At 37.5% G+C, this 24724-nt stretch overlaps 1 protein-coding gene across 1 annotated transcript in view; it reads right to left on the minus strand.

The window, feature by feature from the left end:
- Window positions 1-6746: 6746 nt before the first annotated feature.
- WDR70 (WD repeat domain 70) overlaps window positions 6747-24724 on the minus strand; it is a 123143-nt gene continuing 105165 nt past the window's right edge. The window contains exons 14-18 of the mRNA XM_059492991.1: window positions 19719-19819; window positions 18238-18317; window positions 15456-15572; window positions 14956-15118; window positions 6747-7220 (exon numbers count right to left, since the gene is read on the minus strand). Coding sequence (XP_059348974.1) covers window positions 7136-7220; window positions 14956-15118; window positions 15456-15572; window positions 18238-18317; window positions 19719-19819 — 546 coding nt within the window. The 3' untranslated portion in view covers window positions 6747-7135. The remainder of the gene's footprint in view (window positions 7221-14955; window positions 15119-15455; window positions 15573-18237; window positions 18318-19718; window positions 19820-24724) is intronic.

The raw sequence follows: 24724 nt of genomic DNA on the forward strand, positions 1-24724 counted from the left end.
CCTTCCTTTTCCTTTGGGAAAATTTACAGGTATTTTGCTGCTGTTCCTTAAAGTCCTATTGTTTCCTGATTCCTCACTGACACTTGCTAGAGCATCATTTTGCCCACTAAATCTAGTTTAAATCTTGGCTGTAAATCTTGTGAACTTGGTCTACAGGCCACCCTTACCCTGCTTGGTGAGGTACTCCACAGCTGGTGCCAACATGCCCAGGCTCTCCAAGGCACATTCCAGACCACAGCCTCAAAGCCCTAAGCACAGCATTGTCCTGCAGCCAGTCGTTCACCCCATCCACTTGTTTCACTCTGCCTTTGCCTTACCAGGAAGGAACGCTACCTGTGCCTCCAATCCTTTCCACTTCTTTCTGAGGGACATGAAGTCCCTTCCAATATTTTGGAATCTCTTTGTCCCAGCATCATTCAGTCCTACATGAAGGAGTAGAAGCAGATTACAGCCCTCAGCTTCCAGGCTTGGTAGCCTCTTTTCAACGTCCTGAATGTGGGCCCAAGGTAAGGCAATTCCATTGTGTTTTCTCAGAATGTGTCATTGTTTAGGTCAGATTATTTTGAGTTTTCTCTTGCATCTAAAGTGCTGCAAATTTTTACAGCTTCCAATTGTCAATGGATGTAACAAATGCAGTCCTTGTTCATTCAAATAAGCTGTGACTGAAGCTGGTGGTTAGTAGCAAATCCAAGAGGCATCCCATATGTGTGGGAGGGAAATGTTTCATATATGTTAATTTTCTTAAGGGTTCATAAACTTACAGTTAATGTACTCAGAAATTTTTGAGGAAACAGTTGGCTTTCCTAGAAATTACTGGATAATTCCCTTAATGTTATTTCACTTCAGGATTTCCCAGTTTGTGTCTAGTAGGAATCCTTCTGACATTGAGTGTGTGATGTGAAAGACCTCAAGGCCTCCTTGTGCTCAGCATTTCAATACTTATCATTCTAAATATATATCCAGCCTGTATAAGGTGTTTTGATCCTGAATTCTCCCTTACTTTGATTTTCCTAAAATAAAAAATTCTATAATTTCGTGTAATTTGTGAATCAACAGTAGGGCCAGTCACACCCCCATAGGTGTGCACGTGTTCTGGTCTATGATGGGACTGAGCTCCTACATCCATGCCTGGCAAGAGCTGTGATACTGCAGGGAGATCTGCAGTTGCCTTTTTTGTGGGGATTGTGTTGCATGCATATGGACTTTCCAAAACATGTTACTGAAAATCATCATCTTTAGGCTTTCTTTTAGCCTTGGCAATTGCTTGTCAAGATCACCAGGACTGCAGTGCAGCTGATTTAAGAAGGTAGGAATGTACATGACAGCTAAGAGCTTGCTGGTGTTGGGTGACCCTTGGTGTGCAGGTGCCCCTAGTGTGCAAATGTTGAGGATCATGAAGCATGTTAGAGATTTCTGGAAGTCTCTCTCCAGGCACTGCCTGTACTGCTATTCCTTGCATGCTACTGACCACCTAGTATCCCTGTTACTCTCACTTGCCATTTCTGGTAACAGGTCAAGGTATGTGCTAAGCTAAAGACCTCAGAACGCACCTGGATTGACACTGATAGTTTTCACAACATTCAACTGCAGAATGGGTTACACATGAAATAACTGCACTAGTGCAAGTAACAGGGTCAGAAATGTGACGCTCGATTTTGGAGGTACTTGCTTTGTACAACCTCCAGAGAGAACCACCACACCAAGAAGCCCAGGGCAATGAAGGACCAAAGGAGCTGCATCCACAGTGGTGACCATCTTCTGCTTGCACTATTGCTCTCCTTCCCTTTACACTTAAATGTTACCAAATAAAGTCAGTGTTGTTGAATAGGCATTTGGTCTTGTTTGCACTCTGCTTTGGCCAGAGGACTTTAAAACTGAACAGGTCCTGAACATAAATCTGTTTGGCCAAACTGCAAAAAAAAAAAGTAACTATAATGAGACATGCAAACATTTTTCCTGTTTACTTAGTAGCGCTAAAAAAGAAGCTTAATTTAAAACACTGTATAAATTGCGGGCAGTGCACTTCAGGAAATATGGGCAATCAGAACAAGGCAGAAAAAAGCAAGTAACTGATGATAGGCCAGAAAACATAAATAATAAAGCAAAACTGAAAGAATAAGAGAGGACATGAGAAGATAATAAAGTTCAAACATAATAAAAAGCTGCAGCAAAGAGGAACATCATAAACTGTGTTCAATGACTGCAGAGAACAGGATAGGAAATAATAGTCTTAAACTGTTGCAAGAATGTTTTTCTTAGAGACAATTAAAAATTTTCTAGTGCTAAGACTGAAGCATTGGAACAGATTGCTTAGGGTGATTGTGCAGGGTCTATCATGGCAGCAATTAAAGGTCCAGTATACATGCCAGACCTTGTTCAGGTACAGATGAGTTGAGTCAAGGATGGACTACAGAACTTGCCATGGACCCATCTAGCCCTTGTTTATCTACTGTAGGTATTAATCTGTTGCATCGTCTATTTCATGACAGAACAAGGAAATATTTCAGTGCCCACAGGAATACTTTGAAAGAGTAACAAAAACTGCACTAGCCTGACACACAACAGCCTCATGGGACAGCTAAGACAAAAAAAACCCTGAGATACATACTGGCTGTGCTTTCTCAATCATTCTTGTTTTAAGTCCTCTATCACAGAACAAGATGAACTGTCTGATCATCAGCCATTAAAAAAAAATCACGAACTACTGCCAAAGGTGCTGTAGTTGTTTGACACCAAGGTTGTGAAGATTCCAAGAAGCTGATCTAAGACTCTGCTGCCAAAGTGGGAGACAATACCTTCACATGTAGGATGGGAAGCAAGGAGTTATATGCTACAGACAAATATTCCAGAGCTATCCGGATTGCATGAAGCAATTAGGTGCTGAAGTCCCAGTGGATGAAGTGCATATTGAGTGCATATTGTATCCAAAATTGAGTTTAAATGGGATTAGCTAAAAATCCTAGGAGATTTGAAAACTGATGTAATAAGATACATCTATGCTTTAATTCCAGGCAAGCATGAGGACATCTCTGCTAGCTAACTATCCAACTCTTTATTCATGTCCATGCATGAAAGTCTGAAAAATGAGAAGAGCCCAGGGATTAACAACAGTGAACAGAACCTCCTGAAATCCCAGACTGCCCATGGTAATAAGTCTAAACAAAACTGCTGATTTTTAATGGGATAACTGTAGGACTTCCAGTAAATTCCCATTGCTGAGAGTCAGGCTTAGAAGGGCATACAGGCGTTTAACATGACAAAAAACATACGAGGGATTCTGCAACACTATTGTGACTAACAGGCCACATCCAAATTCCTATGATTCAGGGTTGAAGGAAGATGTGAGTTACAAATGTTTCAAGTTCAATACCCTTGAAGTCATGAGAGTCCAAAGAAACTGGATAAAAAGCTAACCAAGAGGATGGTGCTTCAGCTCAGCAATGCAGAACACTTGTCAGGGTAAAGCAGAGATTGAAGTGATAGGAGAAAGGATCATAGTTTCTTTTCCCATAATACATAATATTCCACAACACAGAAAATGCAGTTAGGAAAAGAAACACAAAATTAGGCATGGATTCATCAGAAGGGAGCCAACAACTGGACCCTCTAGGGACAAATTCACAGTTCTTACTACCAATCACAAAAACTAGAGGCAAAAGCATCCTCTTCAGTAAGTTATAAGTCATAGGAAGGAGACCAGAGAGGAACTTAAAACAGTCACCAAATAGTTGCAATCAGAGGAGGCAGAGGAAAGTGCCAGGATTTGTCAATCTTTTCACCTGCTGCAGAAGACTTAAATAATAAGATAGGAAAATAAATAAGGAGGATAAGACAAGGCAAAGGACTACAGTTAAATTCAGATCTCTGTAACAGTGGCAGCAACACCAACAAGGAGTGGAAAATGGAGCTGGCTGACAGCTGGTGGGCTGCAATGGTCTGGAGGGAAATGCCTTGGCCGTGATGACAGGTAAGAGGTACCTAACAGCTGGCCTACAACTGTCATTAGCACAAATGGACAAAGACCATAAATTACTATAAAGAATCATCCAGAGGCTGCACAGAAAAATCCAGGTTTGGAGAAAGCACCATGGAAGCCTTTATCCATGCAGTGACTGTGGTACTGATGCCTTGAGATGCTACCTAGAACAGAGGCTGGAGAGAGTTAAAGGAATAAAGTAGGTCTTTATTAGAAAGGCCTTCAAAGGATACACCTTGGGCAGTACAAGAGCCTGGCCAAGGCTACACCCAAGATGGACAATGGGTCACGAGTTTTCATTTTTATAAGTTTTGGTCCATTTATATATTGGGGTTAATTGTCCCATTACAGCCTCAGGTTATGAAGTCCCATCCTCCAAGATTGCTCTCTTTAATTTGCTGTTGTTTGTACTTTTTGGGCCTGAAGCTGCAACAGTGTCCTTGGTTCTCAAGCTGAAAAAGGATTGATTTGTCTAAGTAAACTGTGAAGAGGACTTGCTAACACTTCATGTGAAGCTCAGAGTAAAGCAGTAATGCAGTACAGACTCTGGATAATATGAAAGCTAAAACTGAAGGCATCAGTACATCCGTAAACAATTCTAAGGAAACAAACAAAATAAGCCCACCTTGTTTCAGTAATGCAGAAACAAACTCCCCTCTGGACTCTGACCACTTTAACACTAAATACAGACACATAGAGGACCAAGATTATAGCTTGGCAATTTCTAAATTTGAGAAGCTTATAAGAAAATGAGATTTTTTAAAAATTAATATGATAGAGTTCTCATGTTCTAGTTTGCACCAAGAGTTCCATCTGTCATAGCAAATATTTATTTGTGTTGATATTTTTAATGTTAAAGATGTTTCCCAAGACAACCCTTGTTGGTGAACATCCCTGGAGAAATCCAGTTTACGGGCTATGCCAAATGAACCAATCCAAGAGTTAAAGTATAAATAAAACTTAAGTTAGTTTTAAATACTTTTAATACATATCTGCACAGGCACTGCTTTAAATTCTAGGCTGCTAGAACAATCATTCAAGATAATTACTGTAAGTAATGACAATGAACACTTAAGAGAAATTTCAACAGAATTTTTCCAGTGTTCATTTACAGAACTAATTCTTTTAAGAATTAGGAAACAAGATCTAGCTGATATAAGAAACAACATAAAAGGAGAAGTTCCTGTCATTCTCAGAGAACAGCTGCAGCATTTTTCCTCATCTGCCTTTCCCTGCAGCTCTGCTCCTAAGACACACTGCCTCAGTTAACAACTAACAAAGGAAAATATAAAATGCTAATATTCAGACTAAAATGAAGAACATACTAATCCTTTAAAATTATTGAGATTTTAGAGAAATTTCTTTGAAAATACTTTATTTTGAAGGGCTATAATTGGATGAAACATAAGACAAAAAATAGCCTTAAATGAAACAATGCCATCTTATGATTTTTTTTTTTTTTTTTTTTTTTTTTTTTTTGCAGGTAGTGCTGTATAGGGAGGTCTTTAGCAGGTTTTGTTAACAACTCCTTCTCTCCATCTAGAACTTCTTTCTATCCTCCACTTACTTTCCACCCATCTACTCAGTCCCTCATTCTACATATTACAGCTGCAATTTTAAATTAAACATTGATTTGTTATTATACACAAGTAAGTATTAAAATAATTTTACAAGGGTCAAAGACAAGTTGTTGACTATGTACTGAAGTTCTTCTCTTACCAAAAGACTACAGTACTGAAAGCAGTGGAAAGGTTTTGTAGCGGGTATTTCATGCTTCTCATTACACATTTTGAAGTCTGACTTCATTTTCACTCAAGTATAAAAATAATAATTGAAAAAGAATGATAAGCTTGCAAGAGGAAATAATATAAAGAAACAGTGATGCAGAACAATGTTTAAATAAAAAGTCTAAGCTCTCTTGACTATCAGGACCACCGTCTTGAGGTCAGGAAGGTGATTAAGGGCTTTGCTAAATATAGTCTTAAAATATGCCTCCAGGTTCTATTCATAAATAAGAAAGCCTGATTGCTTATCAGGTCCATTATTCTCTACTCTTAGTGGAAATGCAAACTGCTTGTTATATTGTGTATTATTATAATCGCAATACTAAGCATACCGTGTATTACTATAATCACAACAATCACAAGGCCTAAAGCTAACTTGGGTTCTCTATTCTCCTCTAAAGGACATTCATTAGTTTTAAATCTGTCCTTTCATTTAAGACACTCAGAACTGCAATTCTGTGTTAAAAAATGAGAATTTTCCATATTTATACAAGCTATTTTATAAAGAATAGTATCAGTCTTCAGAAAATGTGAGGCAGGATATACATAATTCAGGTATACAACAAAGTCCATACACACAAAGATCTGGTATTAAATACATGTATCTGCTCTATCCTAAAACTTATCCATACAAACTAAGAGGGATAACAAACCTCAACGAAATTTTGCATCAACTTGGCAATAAGCACAGAATTTTTACTACACTAAATTATGTAACTGTCCATTGCAATTTCACATTTTTTAAAAAATATAAGCTGTATACAATGCTACTGTAGATACTACACATACTGAAAAGGAACATCATGCAAAGAAGTACAGACATTAGAAAACATGTTTTCTAAGATTCACACAGAGTGTGAACTGAATTGTAACTCATGTGAGCAAACAATGAACTGAATTTGAATATACACAATAACTAATCTAAACTTTGTTTCACTTGCAAAGCAGTAATCTGTTAGCTCTTAACTGGAAAAAATAAAAAGGAGTCTGAGAAATTGTACTGTTTTATTTGGATGTTTATATTAATTGAACATTGTCATGACATGGCATTTGTAAAGTTGGCAGTAATGAAAAAAAAGCCAACATTTGGCAATATAATGAATTCACTATATATACAGAAATATTTTTTCACTTAACTCACAAAGCTAAGTAACTGAGATACAGAAGTTATTTGCACATATAAGTAATTCCTTATTACAAAATTCAGATGTGGGATTAAGCCAGTGTAATTCAACAATCCCTTTTTATACTGCAGCAAGTTCTATAAATGGAAGTAATATTTGCTTTCAAACTTTGACCCACTATCTCAAAAAAAGAAATAAATGTTTCATCTTGTTTCAAATGCTCCAAAATTATTCTTTAAACAAATTATTTTTCAAATTTTACGTTTTTTCCACTCTGGCTTGTCTGTTTCATCATCTTCTGGTTCCACTTCTGCAAAAACTGTTTTTGGCTGCGTTCTAGAAAACATTAAAAAGATTAAAATAATGGTCAGACTACAATACTTCATCAGAAACTGTATCAGACAGGCACTAGACAGCAACAAAATAGATACATATAGACACTTTCAAAAAAATAGCATACTAGGCTTGACCATTTTTTATTTTTGACAATAACCTACCAACTAACCTTCTCAGAACTGAAGAAACCGGCAGCACACAGACAAACAAGCACAACAAACACACACGTGTTACAAGTATTATTTCCTCATTAGCTTACAATCAGTATCTGTATATTCCATGAACAAATTTGAGACAGAAGTGAGGAACAAATACATTTAATTTCACACTAGAAAAGCAGAGCCATTGGCCTCCTCAATCCATTACTTTTTGAAAAGAAACTTCCATTTTGATACACTGTAGTGCAACAACAGCCAGTAAGTGAAAACAGAACAGCTAAGCCAGGTTTCTGGCTAAGCCTATGCATGAAAAACCAGCTTCTTCCCCAGAGACTTTATCTAACACTACTGTAACATAAAAAATGTAATGATCTTCAGATGAGAACAGTGTATCTGACAGTCAAGCTTGATAGTATCAATTCCTCCATTCTTTGTGCAAACTTTAAATACCACTTAAAGTTTACAAAAGTAATTACTGATTACTTTCTAAACGAACACAGTATCAAGTAGCAATTCAATAAATTGTTTGGACATTCAGTTCCCTTGTTTTATAGTTTAACAACTGCACGGTCCCTTTTTCCAACTTAATTCTCAGCAGTCACTGCAGAGCTGAAACTATCAGATTTCTGATGCTGCTTGTGCTCAACTTCTCAACATGACAACGTATAAAATGCACCCAAGGCAGTCATCATCTCATTACTATATTAACTAATGTTTTTGTATCATTCTAAGGATGTGAAGCGTTATTATTGAAACAACTGTTATTTGGCAAGCTCTACAAATTGCATAAAATTGTGCCTCCCTTACGTAGCACAATAGGCAAAATCCCATGTTGCCTCTGACTTGTGATAGCAAACCATCCGCTCTTATGGAGCAGGTTCTCCACTTGTTACATACGTGACACAAACAGGTTCAAAAATCACCAAAACAAGTTAAAGACAACTGCCCTTACATGCACGACCTTTCTATTGCCCTGCCTGCCCCTCCATCCTCCAAGCTTGCCATGGAGGAAAGGGTCATGCTGGTAATTCCAGAGATGGTCCCACTGAAGAACTCCGACTGGCACATGGTCCCTGCGTGCAGGCTGTAGCAGATCTTGCACCCAGATGAGGACCTACACTGTGGAAGTTACATGAGTCCTTCTACTGCTCATGGAAAGCATAAATGAGATTAAAAATATTTTCCAGTTTTAAAATTTCATTATAAAATACCTATGTAAACTCTACTTAACCCATTGCTGAAGAAAGAAGTTAGGGGGGAAAAAAAGAAAATCATCACTGAATCTGAAACAGACACCAGGGATGAAGGCCTTATTGGCTGAATACTGGATTTTGCTAGCCTCTGAAAAGGAAGAATGTATGGAATCTTCTCTTTTTTTCCGACAAACACATACTGACAAAGATTTATTTAGCCCATTTTAGCAATGTACCCTCCTTTCACCACAATAGATTACAAGTATCTAAATGTCCTCTAGGATGACCTCTGTATTAAGAGTTTCATTAGTAAAGCACAACTAATGGAAGCCCATAATTTCTGACCACAAACCTGCAACTGTCATAATTCAGATAAACATTTCCAACTTAGAGGAATGAATAAATTTATGAAACAAGCAGCAAAACTTATGTTTTTTCCAAGATATGAGTGGCACTGAAAAATGTACAGACTTCAGAAAAGATCATCTGAGTATATGAAAGCTGAGGCAGGGGAAGAAGGAGACAAAAGGGGGGGGAAAAAAAAGGGAGAAACCGTACCATAATCTAGAGGTATTCATCTAGAGGTATTCAGCTAAAGCAAAAATATGCAGAAGAAGACAAGTTTGCTTGCTACCTCACTTTTTAAAATTACCATGAAATAGCTATTTACAGCTGAAATGTAAACTGTTTCAGCTCCACAATCTACATAGCTCTAACTGAGGCATGTAGGGTGATTCATATGCCTGACCATTTTAAAACACTGTTTTTGTTATTGCTTTATCAGCAGTGATCATTTAATCTAATTTAAACACCATTTTTTTCTGCTTAGTAACTGCAGTAAATGTAGGAGTTTGCTGTATGATTAAAATTCTTACAAAAATTATCAAAACGAGTTTTCTTCTATTAAGTATTCTTATTTCTGAGGGCTGTGTTCTTTCTCCCCATCAGATTTCTCAGTTTTATTTATACTTGGCTTTGGGGGTTGATTTCAGTTTGCTAGGGATCTGTTTGGCAGATCCCATGGCAGAATACTATAGAGAGCAAAGGGGCCCAAGGAAAGCTGATTGACATTTGAGGAAATCTCCTCAAAACAGATTACATTTCATCTGCAGAAAGTACAGTCTGGCTGTAGCCTGGCATGGATGCATATGGATCTGACTGTGATAAATCACAAACTCCAAAAGGGAAGAACACAAAGAAAGGAGGCAAGGGTACCCTCAGCTAAAAGGAACAGAGGCATTCCATGAACACAGAGGAACAGAGTCAGGAGAGCCAAAGCTTAGATGGAACTGAAACAGAAAAGAAATGTCAGAGGCAAGAACAAAGAATTTCTACAGCTACACTGACAGCCAAAGGAATATGAAGGAAAATGAGCAGGTAAACCACTAACATAGCATATGGAAAAAGCCAAGATACTCGTTGCTTTTTTCGGCTCCATTTTCCCTGAAAAGGTCTGTCCTCAGGCCGGCAAGCACTCCTACACTATAGTAGAGTCTTTGGTAGGGTCTGAGACATTTCCAATAGGAAGAGGAAGACACAGTTTGTACTCACAGGACATGTAAAAATCTGTATTACATAGGTGGATCCAGAGGTACTGAGGGAGCTGGCCCATGTCATTGCAAGGGCACTCTGTCATCACTGAGGTGAAATGGTGACTGGGAGAGGGTCTCAATGGCTAGAAAAAGTAATTATCGTCTTTGTGAAGGGCAAAAGGAGGATTTGGAGAATTACACAACCTCAGTTTGCAGGAAAGCTATGTAATGAATCCCAGTGGAAGGCATTTCCAGATATATGAAGGACATCGAGGTGCCAGAGCAGCCGGCATGGACTCAGCAAGGGCATACTGTGCCTGGCAACCAAACTGCAAAAACGGGCTGCCCAGACAGGCGTGGGAATTTCCATCCTTGATGATATTTAACCTTGGTTCAGCAAACCCTAAACAACCCAAATCTAGCTGGATCTGAGCAGTGAACACACTTTATGCAGGAGCTTGGACTACATGACTTCAGGCATTCCCTTCCTACCTAAATTGTTCTATGATCCTGTGTTTCCACATGACTGTCAGCTGAAACCAGTATCTCATACACTGAAAAATGCATTCCTATTGTGGGTTATGGTAACAGGCTGCAAACAAAAATGGGAAAACAAACTACCATGATTTATTTATACTATGTGCTTCTCTTTACTTCAGTGGTTTTCAAGATATTCAGATATGCAGGCCTCTAGAAAATTTCCAGGGGCCATGAAGACTGCTTTAGTCACCATAATCCCTCTGGTTATGGGTGGTTTTTCTTAATTGCTTTTCAGGGATCCAGTAAAAGTAGCTCATTGACATGTGAGGATAATAGACTAGTAGATAAATAACACTGCAGCAGCACAACCAGCTGGACATGACAACTGCATATCATAACATGTGACTCATGTCAAAGTAATTTCTGAAATTTGTGTTTATATTGCACTGAAACAAAGAAAAAAGATTTTCAAGTATGCATGGAAACCAGAATAATGTCATAAAGGTCACTTCCAGACAGAAAAGTTAAGGTTTTCACATCAGCGGGTTTTTCATTCTTCATCCCACCAACCAGCTTGACTCTTTTCTAAATCTCAGGGGCTTCCCTCTCAAAATTACCAATTTATAAAATAATATTTAGGATAAATATAACAATGCATGCCAACAAGGCTGCTATTACAAGACATTCTGCTTAGTCCTGATTTTTCATCTAACAATACTCGAGCCGTTACATGACTAACACTTCACAGACTGGCATTCCCCTTGAGAAAAGGTTCAGTGAACACAACACAGCTACAGACTCTTGCTTCAAGTCATTCCCTTTTGACAGTGACAAACAGCAATGAAAAAGACTGCAAAATAGGGGTAACATCAGTGAAATGAAAGGTATAATTGCTAACTCCAGTTTACCTTGTTGAGGAGGGAAATTTCACCCTTACTTTCTCTCTGGTACAGAAGAAAGCTGCATCTGATTAGGCACTCAGCTACAATGCTTAGTAATTCCTGCTGATCCTTCAGAGGGACATCTGAAGTCATTATAGTATATCTGTACAGCTGTGTTAAAACAAACAGCTCACAAAGAATGTAATTTTCAAACATTTACAACTGATGCCTCAAGTTCCTTTCCTGTAGTTCTTTACTTGAAATCTTCAATCTGTCCTTCCTTTCCTTTCACTCCAGTGGAAAGGCTCTTGCCAAGGACTCTAACAAGCCTTTTCCTGAGAAATCTCAAGATCTTTTCCTGATCCTCATCCATTATGACTTTTCTGCTGTGTTGATCATATCTTATTTGACACTTTATTCACATTGGACTTCTGTGACATGTCATCTCCTGATTCAGCATGTACTTCTTACCACCCCCAGTATCCTTTTCAGCAGCATCTGTTTTTCACCAATTCTTTTGCCTCTTACGTACTTCCCCCTCCTATTTGGCTCAAATGTCAGGGGGAGCAGAAAGGTCAAGCTAATGATAACAAGCTCAAAACATTTTTCAAGTCATAAATAATACAGATGAACATTCAGCCTCAAGAGTAAATAATGCACCTTTAACTCCAAAAAAAGAGATATATTTTTACATAGAATTCATAAACTAACAGAAGTCATGCATTTCTTAGAAAATTTATTGAAGTGAAAAACATAGAATGGTTTGGGTTGGAAGGACCCTAAAGATCACCCAGTTCCAACTCCCCTGCCATGGGCAGGGACACCTTCCACCAGACCAGGCTGCTCAGAGCCTCATCCAGCCTGGCCTTGAACACTTCCAGGGATGGTGCATTCACAGCTTCTCTGGGCAACTTGTTCTGTGCCTCACTACACTCTAAATAAAGAATTTCTTCATAACATCTAATCTAAATCTCTATTTTTTTAGTTTAAAACTGTTTCCCCTTGTCCAGTCACTACCCCCCCAGGCACAGAAGTCACTCTCCCTAATATACAATTTAAAAAGCATTATATTTGTCAGCTGACTGAGAATGATCTAGACACTATGGATCAGGAACAGGCAAATCAATCCAGTCATCATATTCCAAATTACGAAAATGGATTAACCAGAAAAGAGCATTTCTTAATCTTTTCAGTCTAAAACTATTTAGTAACTATCACTGGAGAAAATGAAGCAACTATAGTTTCCTTACACATTTTCTGAAGAAGGAGAGTGAAAACTTTATGTGCATTGACAGCACAGGACCAAAAGGCTTGTCAAACAAAAGATATATCAAGTGGATAGTTTTATACCATGTTTAAGTAAGAATTTACTACAAGAAATTTGTGGAAAAACTGGTAGCAGAAGAATAAAGTAGTAAAAGAATAAACACTATTTAAAGAAATGAAACATACTGGACGTATTTACTACAAGAAATGTGGAAAAACTGGTAGCAGAAGAATAAAGTAGTAAAAGAATAAACGCTATTTAAAGAAATGAAACATACTGGATGTATGGCTTTTAGGTCTTAAGACAGTGTATGATTTTTAAAATGTATCAGAATATCACCTTTCCTAAATCTATAGTATAACTAAGTCTACAGTGTAACTAATGCTATAGCTAAAGTACCTCTCCTGTATACAAACCAGTACTACATGATAATTTGGATCAATTACTTCCAATTTGCATATTTTATTAAATATAAGTCTGTAAGTACATCTGTAAAATGCATTTTATGTACATGTTACATATCCATGCTTTGAAAAATCAGATGCAGGATATAATTATAATAGCATATATTATTGTATTGTATATATTGTAATAGCACAGCTTTATGTGGCTGTGCTATTATATACTCCTGAATTTCTGAAAACTAAGAACACGATACAATCAAGTTTCTGCATTTCATTGTATTAGATATTATTAGCATTATTATTAGTGCTGGTTTTAGTAGTAGTAGTAGTAGTAGTAGTAGTAGTATTACGCTGTTGTTAAAATGTTATTATTGTTTGGGAGTTTTTTCATGCTCTTTGCAGAGACTGTATCTGAAATTGAAACTTTTAAAGCAAGGATAGTGGCTTGAGGCTCTCATCCTCACCAGGATGAGATTTATCAGCTGACAAAGCCATCAAGGCAGCGTGCTGCTGGCTGCAGGCCAATTCCCCCAATACACATCACCGTCTGGTGTGTAAGTTAATAGCAGTCTGGATTTGCATCCTGCCCACTTCTCAGCCAGCTCTCCTCTTACCCTGCAGCCACATCTTTAACAAGGAACTGTAATGAGATCTGGCCACCTGACACAGTAAGCCTCCTCTAACACAGCTTTGTTTTAAAACTTTCATGTTTACTACATTGCAGGTGTTGGGGATGAAACTTAATATACAATCAATGAAGTCAGTAAGCCAAAAATATGCTGAAGTATCGATCTACCTGACAGAATGTGTGGTTGTACTTACTTTTGAGGATGGATTCCTCAAATAAAACCAGATGCCTACACATTCCAAATATATTTCCCCTCTTGCAATCAAACAGTTAAAAATCAGTATTTAACATATTCATTACAACAACTGCTACAGAATTGGGCTTTCAAATATCCCGTCTTTGGTACCAAGAATGATGCTCTATAATGCATGGGTTTGATGTATAACACCAAATGCCATACTTATCAATTACCAGTGTACCATATTTAATTAATTACCTGCTCAACGCCAGGCTGTGTCGCTGATATTCTCAAACTGCTTTAGAACTGCTATTTAGTTACCTTTGTGAACATGTGGGTCAAGTCAGAAAACAAATATCATCATCCAAAAGCTGAGATTCTGTGGATTTACCAAGGTTTTACCACAAAAATCTTGATAAGGCTCTTTAACTTACGTAACACCTGAAAACTTATTTCTTTATGTTGAATTTTTGATAGAAAATTTTATCAGCTTTTAATTTTTATCAGCTGCAATTTTTAATATTGCTTTAAAACCAAGTTAATTCAGGCAGTTACTTGGGTCCTCATGCAGGAAAAATTCAGATAAAAACTTATGACAGTTGAGAAATCATCCTGTCATAACACCACATAAATATTTTGAAGGTGTAATCTAAGAATCAGTCAGAACTAGAGAGTATGTTGGAAAATCATCTCAATATACCAATGGGACAGTACCCTATTAAAAGGTATACTGCAGCTTAAGACACTGATTTGGAGAAGATTCTAAACTCAAATCAACTTTGAAGGCTTTAAAATAACTTCTAGCACTGGCAGGTATATTTTAGAAGCGGAAATGTGAAAATTCAACAATTTAACCTCCTGGAAACTTGTATCTTTATAAAAAAGTATATTCATGGTTCAGATATTTGTGGCAGCAATCCAAAAAAGGCAGAGTATAGCATTAAAAACATCTATTTTAACTAAACTCCTACTGGCCTCCAGAAATATGACTTGTACTCTTAATTATTTCCTTACTTAGCATATGCCGGAGCCACCCAGTATGGATTTTCCTCCGCTTCCTTCGCGTGACGTAGAATGGCCTCTCGAGGATTGCTGTCATCTGTCTTGTCCAGGGCAATGTTCTTGACTATATATGATGACAGGGTGACCCCGTGAGTCCCAACACGGCCACCACGACCTGTGGCATGAAGAGAAAAGTACTTAAGAAATATGCAGAGCCTGCAACGGTGACCTGATACAAAGGGGTTATTTAATGCTATAGGAAGGGTTTAACTTAGGGCTGCATTCAGGTGGGTGTTTTACTGACTATGTAACTCAAAGTAAGCCATTGTAATTACTAATTTTTTGCAGGCAAGCACTCCAATTAGACATCAATGTCTTAAAGTGCTGGACACTGCCCATACATCTACAGAGTAGAGTGACCACCCAAAAAATGCAAATCCAAATGAATGTAGAACCAAAACATGATGGCCCCTTTGTCATACAACAGCTCAAAATTATTATGACTAGATTACCTGCTCCTGCTACTGGAGGTTCAGGTTTGTGAGACTTCATGGGGTCCAACCTATCCTTCTCCAGCTGTTTCCTCGTGCTTCGTTGTCGTGGTTCACGGAACATTGGAAGTGCATGGGCTGAAGGGTCACAGTTTGGACAAAATGAAATGTTAGAAATTCCATTTATTTTTTAACATTTTAAATACAAAGAGTTGGATTCTTCCTTGCAATGGAAGAGATGTCAGGAGCAGTAATACCATACCCAAACAGTGGTTTACTGAGTTGTATTTTCAGACATTTCTTTCTGCTGAATTTTTAGCAGATGAAAACAGTCAGATATCAGGGTTCCTACAAGCAGGAGCCGCTCATGTGAAATACTGTTATGCATATTTCATTCATACCTCTGTCAACATTAGCATTGTGCAACCAATCAGTTACTCTCTTCTAAACTTCCCATGTTTCTTCAGCTTTCTCATATTCTAAGAGCACAACAAGGCGCTTGATACATTCTTGGATATGAGAAAGAGTGGAGCAGAAACCCCTCAATGATTCCAAATGTAACTTTATGCACATGAAGTCACAATCATGTTCTTTCTTAAATAATACGATTAATCACAATTGGAAAAATAACATAACTGTGAAAGCCTGGCTAAATTGTCAGGATTTAGAACTTCTATTTCCTCATAAAAGTGTTATCTTGAGTCACAGTAATGCCTTTGATCCACTCAGACAAGAGAGTCCTTTGTCAGCAACAAAGAAACACCACGTAAATGGGCATGGCTTTCTTGCAGAGAGGCTTAGATGTCACATGCAGGTGTGCTCATTGCTGCTGTTTCCCCAAACTTGGGAAATTGTGTAGCAGTCAAATGATCCAATAAAGACAAAAAATAACCAAACAAATCCTAAATTTAGGAAGATCATCTCTCTACTGAATTTTAAAAAACATCAGGTAGCATTCAGGCACTTATCAGCTTGAGTTTTCAGCTTATTTCTGTAAGCCTATTCAGTTTATTAGACTGAATGAAGTCACAGCAGATCTTTGGAAGCAAATGTTTAAGTTTTATTTTTGCAGATTTCATTAAGTATGAAATGCCAGGGACAATTTTCTGCCAGGCACTAAGTTTGATCAGTTTCCACAGAGCATCTGAGGTGACTAACACACAGATCCAAGCCTTTGCCATTTGTGGAGTCAAGGTTGTCAAGGGAAAACCATGCTGTGTATTCCTATGTTTTAAAAGTGACACTTAATCCCTTAAAACAACATTCCTGCATTTTAAGTAGCCATTACAGGCAATTCTGATATTAAAGAGCAACAAGAAATCTGATCAGGAAAAAAAAACTGAAAGAAAAAAAGGGGGAAAAAAAGAGAAGAAAAAACGGGTCAGTTCACTTTGCAAAAGCACTTCAGAGATCTTCAGGTCTTCCCAGTTCTATCTGTAAACTTAGACATCTAACCTCTGAAAAGTTTCCAAAATATGCAAAAAAATTAAAAATTTGCTGAGCAAATCCTTACAACGTTTTTCTGCATTGATGCATATGGAAGCATCTTTGATTAGTTTCAAAATTACGTGGAAGAAACAGCTAATCAGCTAAAACACAGTGATAAAATCCCAAAAATTTGCATAACTGGGACCTACATCTTTCAATGACATTTATAAATGCCACTGAACACACAAGTTCCACTGGATTTTAAGCAGAATTTGTTTTAAAAAAATCACAGAAATTCTTTAGAATATAAACACTAATTACAGTGCACACAAATCATTACAATGAAGGATGCATTAAGAGCACCCAATGAGGAACAATATCCCTGATCCTTGGTAGTTGCTACTTAAATTTAAGGTCCCAAAAACTGGAGCTGGGCATCTGTAGCAGTAAGGTAGGTGGAGACAGCTGCGGATGGAAAATGCCCAAGATGGGAACCCGGAACCAAAGTGCCTTGATATGGGTCTAGTTACCAAGACTGCCCCAACTTCTTCATTCTAAACCTCTTCATGCTTATTATGCTGCCAAACAACTTGTTTGTTTTATAGAGAAATGGCTTTAGTATGTGTAAAACCAAGACTACTAGAAATCAGAACTGAACACCCTGGAACTGGAAGAGGATGAAGAGAAGCAGGACACCACAACCCGTGACTGTTCTCATTTCACATGAGAAAACACTACACAGGACAATGCTAATGGGGATGGTCAAGATCTCTCAGTTAATTCCCTCATTCCATTGTAAAATCTGTCACTGGGAAAAAGCAGATCATTGAACATTCTATACTAGCAATGATAACTATTTCTTATGTGTCAGTGATCCCTACTGCAAACATAAGTGCTCAAAAATCCCCGAGGCTAAGGATAGTTAAGCTATTTTAAACCCTGTATAACTTCAGTAAATTATAAATTTTGAAAAATAATTTGCTATTTGTTCAAGACCTATCTCCCGTCTCTGATTTTGTCACTGGTACTGCAAAGGGGCAAAATTCTTCCTAAACCCATCTACATTGCACAATTAAGTTATGGAAAACTAAAGCTGTAAAAATGTTCCAAAATTTTTGAGGCTTTCAGGAGCACCACAATCAGTAAACCAACCATTATTAACAACTTTACAGAGCATACAGATTAGATATACCTTTCTGTTTCTGCAACGTTATAAAAAATTTGTATGAAGCACCAATATATGACACCAGTGATCAGTGCTCAATGAAAGACTGGTTTTTAGAGGAAAAAAAATAAAGCTAAACAATCTGAAAATAATTTCAAACCTAAGAATGAGCTAAGGATTCTACTACAAAGATATGTTTAAATTTCTTACGTGTTATAATGTAATCCTGCGTGAGAGTCTCTGCTTGTCTCTCTTTTCGTTTTGTTTTGACCACACATAATTTTGCTCCCCTAGGAGGAAACAGAACAGTTCAGTTAGTCTGTTTATACCAAACAGAAACCAGTTTTTTATTCAAGACAGTCTCAACAAAATTATACAGCACTCTAAATATTCATGAATGTATCTTTGCCTGTTCATGCTCATGTGAAGGAGGGTAGGGAGATTACAGTGTTTCTGTTACAGAGCAGTTTATATGAAACGCAGAAATAAGGATGGAAGATTCATTTCACACTTCATTTGTCCATAGTACTTTAGTGTGCACATTGGAAGTGCTGCTCTCCAAACTTGGGCACTCATGTGCTCCTGATATAATTCTTCCTAGGCAGCAGAGTTGGCCATTATCTAACCAGAGGTGCCTGTAACACTGAGGCAGGAAAGACTGCATAAGCCTGGCTGCATCAAGATTGATTTAAACCAGTGGTATTTACCTCCTGATGGTAAATACCAGGAAATAAACCAGGCACAAAACTGCGCTAGGACTCTGTGGTCCAAAAAACGATGCCCAACTCCCATGTTCTCTAAACTGCCAAAATCAGAAAAATAAAACTTATTTCCGATAATCTTGTACACCAGAGTTTATTTTTACACGGAAGCACCTAGGTAACAGTAAATATCCAGAAAACATTAACTCAGTTTGGTTTTGGATGGCAGCAAACCACATACATAGGAAGAACACCTTATTTATTCCAGTCAGTATCAATGAATTGTACATTTCCTCCTGGCTGACAGGAAGGAACAATGCCCCACTTCTCCAGCCAATTCAGATGGCAAAAGAAAATTAATCACAAAACAAGTATTTATAGGCCCTCTACTTAGGCCCTCTTCATCCTAGGTTGGCAAGTCACTGTCTGATAAATCAGTACCACCTTTCCCTTAGATGTACGAACAAAATCCTTGTGTGATAAATGAGGGGGTGAAGAAGACTAAAAGAAAGGTGATGATGTATTTCCTTGCTTTGCACATTGTCAAACTGGGTCTTCCAGCATTAGTTCATTAGCACTGAAGTCTGATGTTTCTAAACAAGATATTTACTTCAGGAGGAAAATATGCATTAAGAAACCTGAATACAATACAAAAACCTAAATACAATAAATACCAACTCAGTACCACTTCCTTGGCAACCTCCAACAGTCAGGATGAAAGGTTCATGCAATTAAAAAATGAAAGCACTTGTAAATTCAGGTAGAACAGCCAGCATACTGCAAAACGAAAAGCCCAGTGGGAAAAGTGCCACTCTTCATAAGCAAACATTTTAGGATATTTTTTTTCTCTTTCTACTGCTGCTGAATAAGTAGAACTCTGCAAAACAAATGTTACCAAACCAGTTCTACTCATTTCTTAGTATAATCATTGAATCACAGAATCAGGGTAAATTTGAGGAAAAAACCCCACAATAAATCATAATTACCTACCTCTGGCTTTTGACAGGATCATAGTACACTTTGGCTAAACCATTTCCAGTACCAACCATGATCTGGTTCAGCTTGGGATGCCAAAGGCAACGCACAACACTCTGAAATAGAGTGAGATATTGACAGTTAGTTGGTCACTCATCTGAATCTTAGAATTAATATTCATATTGTCAAAGAAAGCATCACATTGGAGCAGGATCAAGCTTCAACATATGAAGGAGCATGTGAATACGTGAATGAATAATGCCAGAGTAGAATACAATATAAAAGGAGTGACAACACCAGCATGTAGGCAGTGAAGGAAGTAAAAATTGGAGACAGTGTGATAACTAGTGGTTTCTACAGAAGATTTGCTGCCAGGATCTTCATGGGCACAATAAAAATGGAAAGTTAAAGAGGGATTTGAAGAAGAACAATTAAGTGCTTCAGATAAGATATAGCGATTCAGGCCCTCATGACTTTTGTACTCGTATTTTTAATTCTTAATTCTTCCACTTCATTCATCACTTTATCTGTTTTTTCCCTTCTTGTCATACACTGTTGACCTTTTCACTTGCTGACTGCAGGAACGGAAGAGATGCTGATTTTCACTTATGCTTCTTTCTTCCCCACAACACTAAGAACTTCGTATTTGAAGCCAGTGTCTCACAGTACTGTCACCCTTCTGGTCAGCAGGGAAACTCATTTTCAGACATTAAGAGTATTGTTCTACATGTGACTTTGAATCTCCATGTGAGTACTGTTCTCAGTCTGATTCAGCAGGACAGCACAGAAACTCTAAGACTCAAACTTCTGATTCCAGAGAGCCAAAGTGGGAACAATCTACCACAAAGGACAACATATCTCATCAAAAACACAAAAGAAAGTATCTATTTTTGACACACAGTAATGCCTTAAATGGATATTGTCCAAGGCTGAAGTTGGTTTCTGCCACTTATGTAACAAATGTATCCAGAGCTAGCAAGATGCATTATCTTGTTAGTATTTCACAGAACAATGCTCCCTTTTCTAGCCTTCCCTTTCTTCTCCCTCCAACTTTCCAGTGTATGTTCCATACTATTTCTGGTTTGGTCCAGCCTCCACTTTTTTTATGCTAGCAGACACATAACATTAAAAATATTGAAAAAATTCTGAAGCCCATTCAGCCGTTATGAATCAGAACTTCATTTTACCACAACATGATGCATGGCACTCTCCTAAGCTGTTTCTTCTGCTTTGTATTCTCTTTTAGGAAGAAATACTGAGTGGGATGAAGTTTCATTAATCAAACAGCCATTCTTTACAAGGCTCCCCAGCAAAGCATCCTCCTATATACACACAACATACAACATTACACTTCCCCATTTACTTGCAGATACAAATAAACTTGGTTTGCTTTTTAAAAGAAAACTACAAAACAACATTTTTAGAGGTAAACCTGAAGTACACAATACAGAGTTGCTAATAAGTTGTTTGATTTAAGTAAGAGTCTTACATATTGTTATGTAATGCTCAAAATGCTAAAGTAATTCTAAAACACCAGAGCTAGTAACAAATATTGAAGGTCAAAGGTGGGTGGCCTTTTCTTTTATTAATATTTATTGCATGTGGTTAGCCAGCCTTTTAAAACTCTGTAGTTAATGTGGTTCTCCACTTTCTTCTGTCAAGTAAATGTATTTTATAGCATGGTAGTGGATACCAGCCAACAAAAACAAGCCTGAGACAGTGTGGCTCAGCACTGATGGGGTTTGCTGAGTTTCTAACTTGTCAAACATGCACAGCACACTTAAAACCACCATGGCACGTGCTACAGAGCAGGCAAAAGAAACTGCCATTAAATGTAGCCCTATAAATCTTTTGAAACCATAAAACGTTCCCAGAATATAATTTGTTAAAAACTAAACAAACTCAAGTTCTGAACATGCAAGTAATTTTATCAATCCACTGGTATATAAACCTACTTTATAAGAAATAATAAAAATTACTTCTGTGGTTTTTAGATTATTTTAGAAACTGACAATTCTTCAAAAATACCAAAATACTGAATCCCTGAACTATATCCTAAAAAAATTCTCCAATCATTTAATCCTAAAGAAGTCAAAATTCTAAATAACTGTACAACAAAGGGATGATTGTTGGCTAGGTCTTAACACTGGGAGAGAAGGGTAAGGAGAATCTTTATCACACAAAAATAATTAACACTTAAAGAAAATTTATTCTTTGATGCCTCTAACTTCTCAACTTCTTCCACCTAGAATAACTCAGGTAGTCATCTTAATCACTGGAAATGCTAAATATCAAATTTCATGTCAAAGAAGGTCCTACCTCCCCCAGGCAAGTAAGTATGTTAATTGCAGATGAAGAACTGTTTTCCTGCCTTTGCCTATGAGCGCATGTAGGTAGGTACCCATCTACTGATACTGAATTTTTCACAACTCTAGAATGGTTGTGCTTGGAAGAGAGCTCTGGAGATGATGAATTCAACCATCCTTCTCCAAGCATGGTCAGGTACTACAGACAGCTCAGGATATCACCCTGTTTGTTTCTTAACGCTTCCCAGGATGGAAACTTGACAGCCTCTTTCAGCAACCTGTTTCAATGTACAACCAGCCCTACTATAAAAACAATCTAAAAACCCCAAACTGCAAATAATTTTCTTCCATTTAAAACAAGAAAAACCTATGTAGATTCTGAAAGTAATAAAATGTCAGGTCATAGCTCAGCAAATGGAAAATGACTTGTAACAAAGAAGAATGATAAAATGCAGAATGCATCATTACACAAACATCTTCAACATTTGAAAAAACGACTTCTGTGATGGCTGAATGTTTTGGACACTATGCTTTTGGAGCATGAAGTCCTGGAAGCCTGCCATAAAAAATCCTGAAAATAATTTTTCCACAGACTGATGGCCAACTTTGTGATTATAAGAAAATTACAAAAGATAATTACTAGTAATGATTTGAAAGTTGTTTTGCATTTTTGCTATGGCAAAAGCATTAAGTTCTTCAAATTAAATAACTCTGAAAAGGCTTTGGCAATGTCTATTCATACACAAACACAGTAGCTCGCATTGGGAAATACTGGGAAAACACTGCAAAAATATTTTTGTGAAGACAGACAGGGAAAATATTAAAAATATTACCCAAAAGAGAAACATTGCAAGTTTACCCTCTTGTTTCTCACTGTGAAAGAGGTTAGAACAGATTCAGTGGCTGGCTGTCACTGTCTGTAGGCAGTTCTGGGGTGGCTCCCAAATAGTCTCACCCCTGTCAGTCTGTTCTCAGCTCTGTACTTCCCTTTGAGTCATGTGAACAGAGCTGTTGCTGCAGGTAAACAGTAAACAACACCAAATAATTTTTCTGTCAGGTTATTCTCCATCTAGGTGAGCTCACTAGGCAACTACACATACAGCTTTTCTGATACTGAACAAGTAATAGTGCTTTGACAAGAGTTAACAGCAGTGTCTCTAAATGAGAAACTGAAGCCTCATTTTCTGTAACACAGAAAGGGACACCTATTCTGGCCTAGGAATACAGCCCTGTGTTTAACAGGCACTGTGAAGAATAACTGAAGCAGATTTGTCAGCAAGCAAAAGCTAATTACTTCAACTGAAACTTTCCAGAGTACTTGGGCAACACCCTGACAGGAGTAAACAACACAGAGAGGGCATTTTACAAGGTCAGCAAGAAAAGATTTAAATGATTTGTGGCATAGGAGTGGAAAATTTACCCCCTAAGATGAAACTATGAAGATGGTAAGGTCATGAAAATTATAGACTGATGTCAGGGACTGGAAGAATTTTCCTGGATTATTGCTTATAAAGATGGTTTGAGACTGCAGCAGGAAAGGCAAAATTCAGTGACCACACTTCAGATAAAAACACATAGTTTTAGAGAATGGATAGAGCTGATCCAGGAAGGGAAGTAGAGTCTCAGAGGGGTCAGTACAGGACAGGCAGGAAGGTTAATTACTTCTAGCAAGAGGGACTATGAATGGTTAGAGATCACACACTGGCAGTGATTATCTGGATGGTGAATAGCTTTGGAGAGAATGCGCTGTGATAAAATATAAAAAGAGAAAGACCATAAATGCATTAATTAATGCTGCATCATGCAGCAAGTATTCCCAGTTCCTGTGAATTACAGAGTACATACAGTCTTCACATAAATGTTACATCTTAAACCTAAAAGATTTTTCTGAAGCATTTCAGAGCCTGAGCAGTCACTTAATCTTATTAGTATCTTTTGAATCTACCAAAATGGTTGCTTATAATGAGGTTGCTCATTATGTAACAAAATAACAAGAACATACATAAAGAATGTCTCTTGAAAGCATTATTCACCTCTATCCTCCTTCATTCTGCTGCAAAAGATTAAGGGAAGATTCAGGTTTCTGTCCATCACTGTCTTCTTGAATTCCTATACTGACATTTTACATGTCTGTGAGCTGATCTTGTACAAAAGCATTGAATTGGTTTTTATTTGGTGCATTTCAGCTGAGATTCAACAACATCTCACTAACTTTTTATGTAAACAAGCCCCATGATAATAGTTAATCTTTTTCTGTTAGCAAAATTTCATGAAACAGGCATGTATGTGTGTACACATAATGGGGGTCATAATTGCAACAAGACTGGCATGATGATAATTTCACCATTTTCCAAAATATTCCAAGAACTTTTATATTTTGGACATAAATAGGAATCACCATACACTTCTAGAGCACTTAGGTCAACAGGACTATATTCTCTCCTTGCTACTGCAAAATGAAAAATAAATTAGAGGAGTCCTATTTTACAGTGATGTTTTAACTTCTTTTCCTTCCTTCAGGAGGGTCTTAGTGCTTCTCAGTCAGGCACTGTTTTCTTTGGAAACTACGCTTTCTCCCTAAAGGCAGTTAAGTTTTAACGTTAAGTACCATGCAGTTATCTTTGAAAATGAACGTTTCATGTAAAGTGTATTTTCAGATAACTCATGATAATGTACCAGCTTTTTCAAGTTCATTACTAAATCTTCTCCTGTCAT

Source organism: Ammospiza nelsoni, chromosome Z, assembly GCF_027579445.1.
Source record: "Ammospiza nelsoni isolate bAmmNel1 chromosome Z, bAmmNel1.pri, whole genome shotgun sequence".
Taxonomy (NCBI): Eukaryota; Metazoa; Chordata; class Aves; order Passeriformes; family Passerellidae; genus Ammospiza; species Ammospiza nelsoni.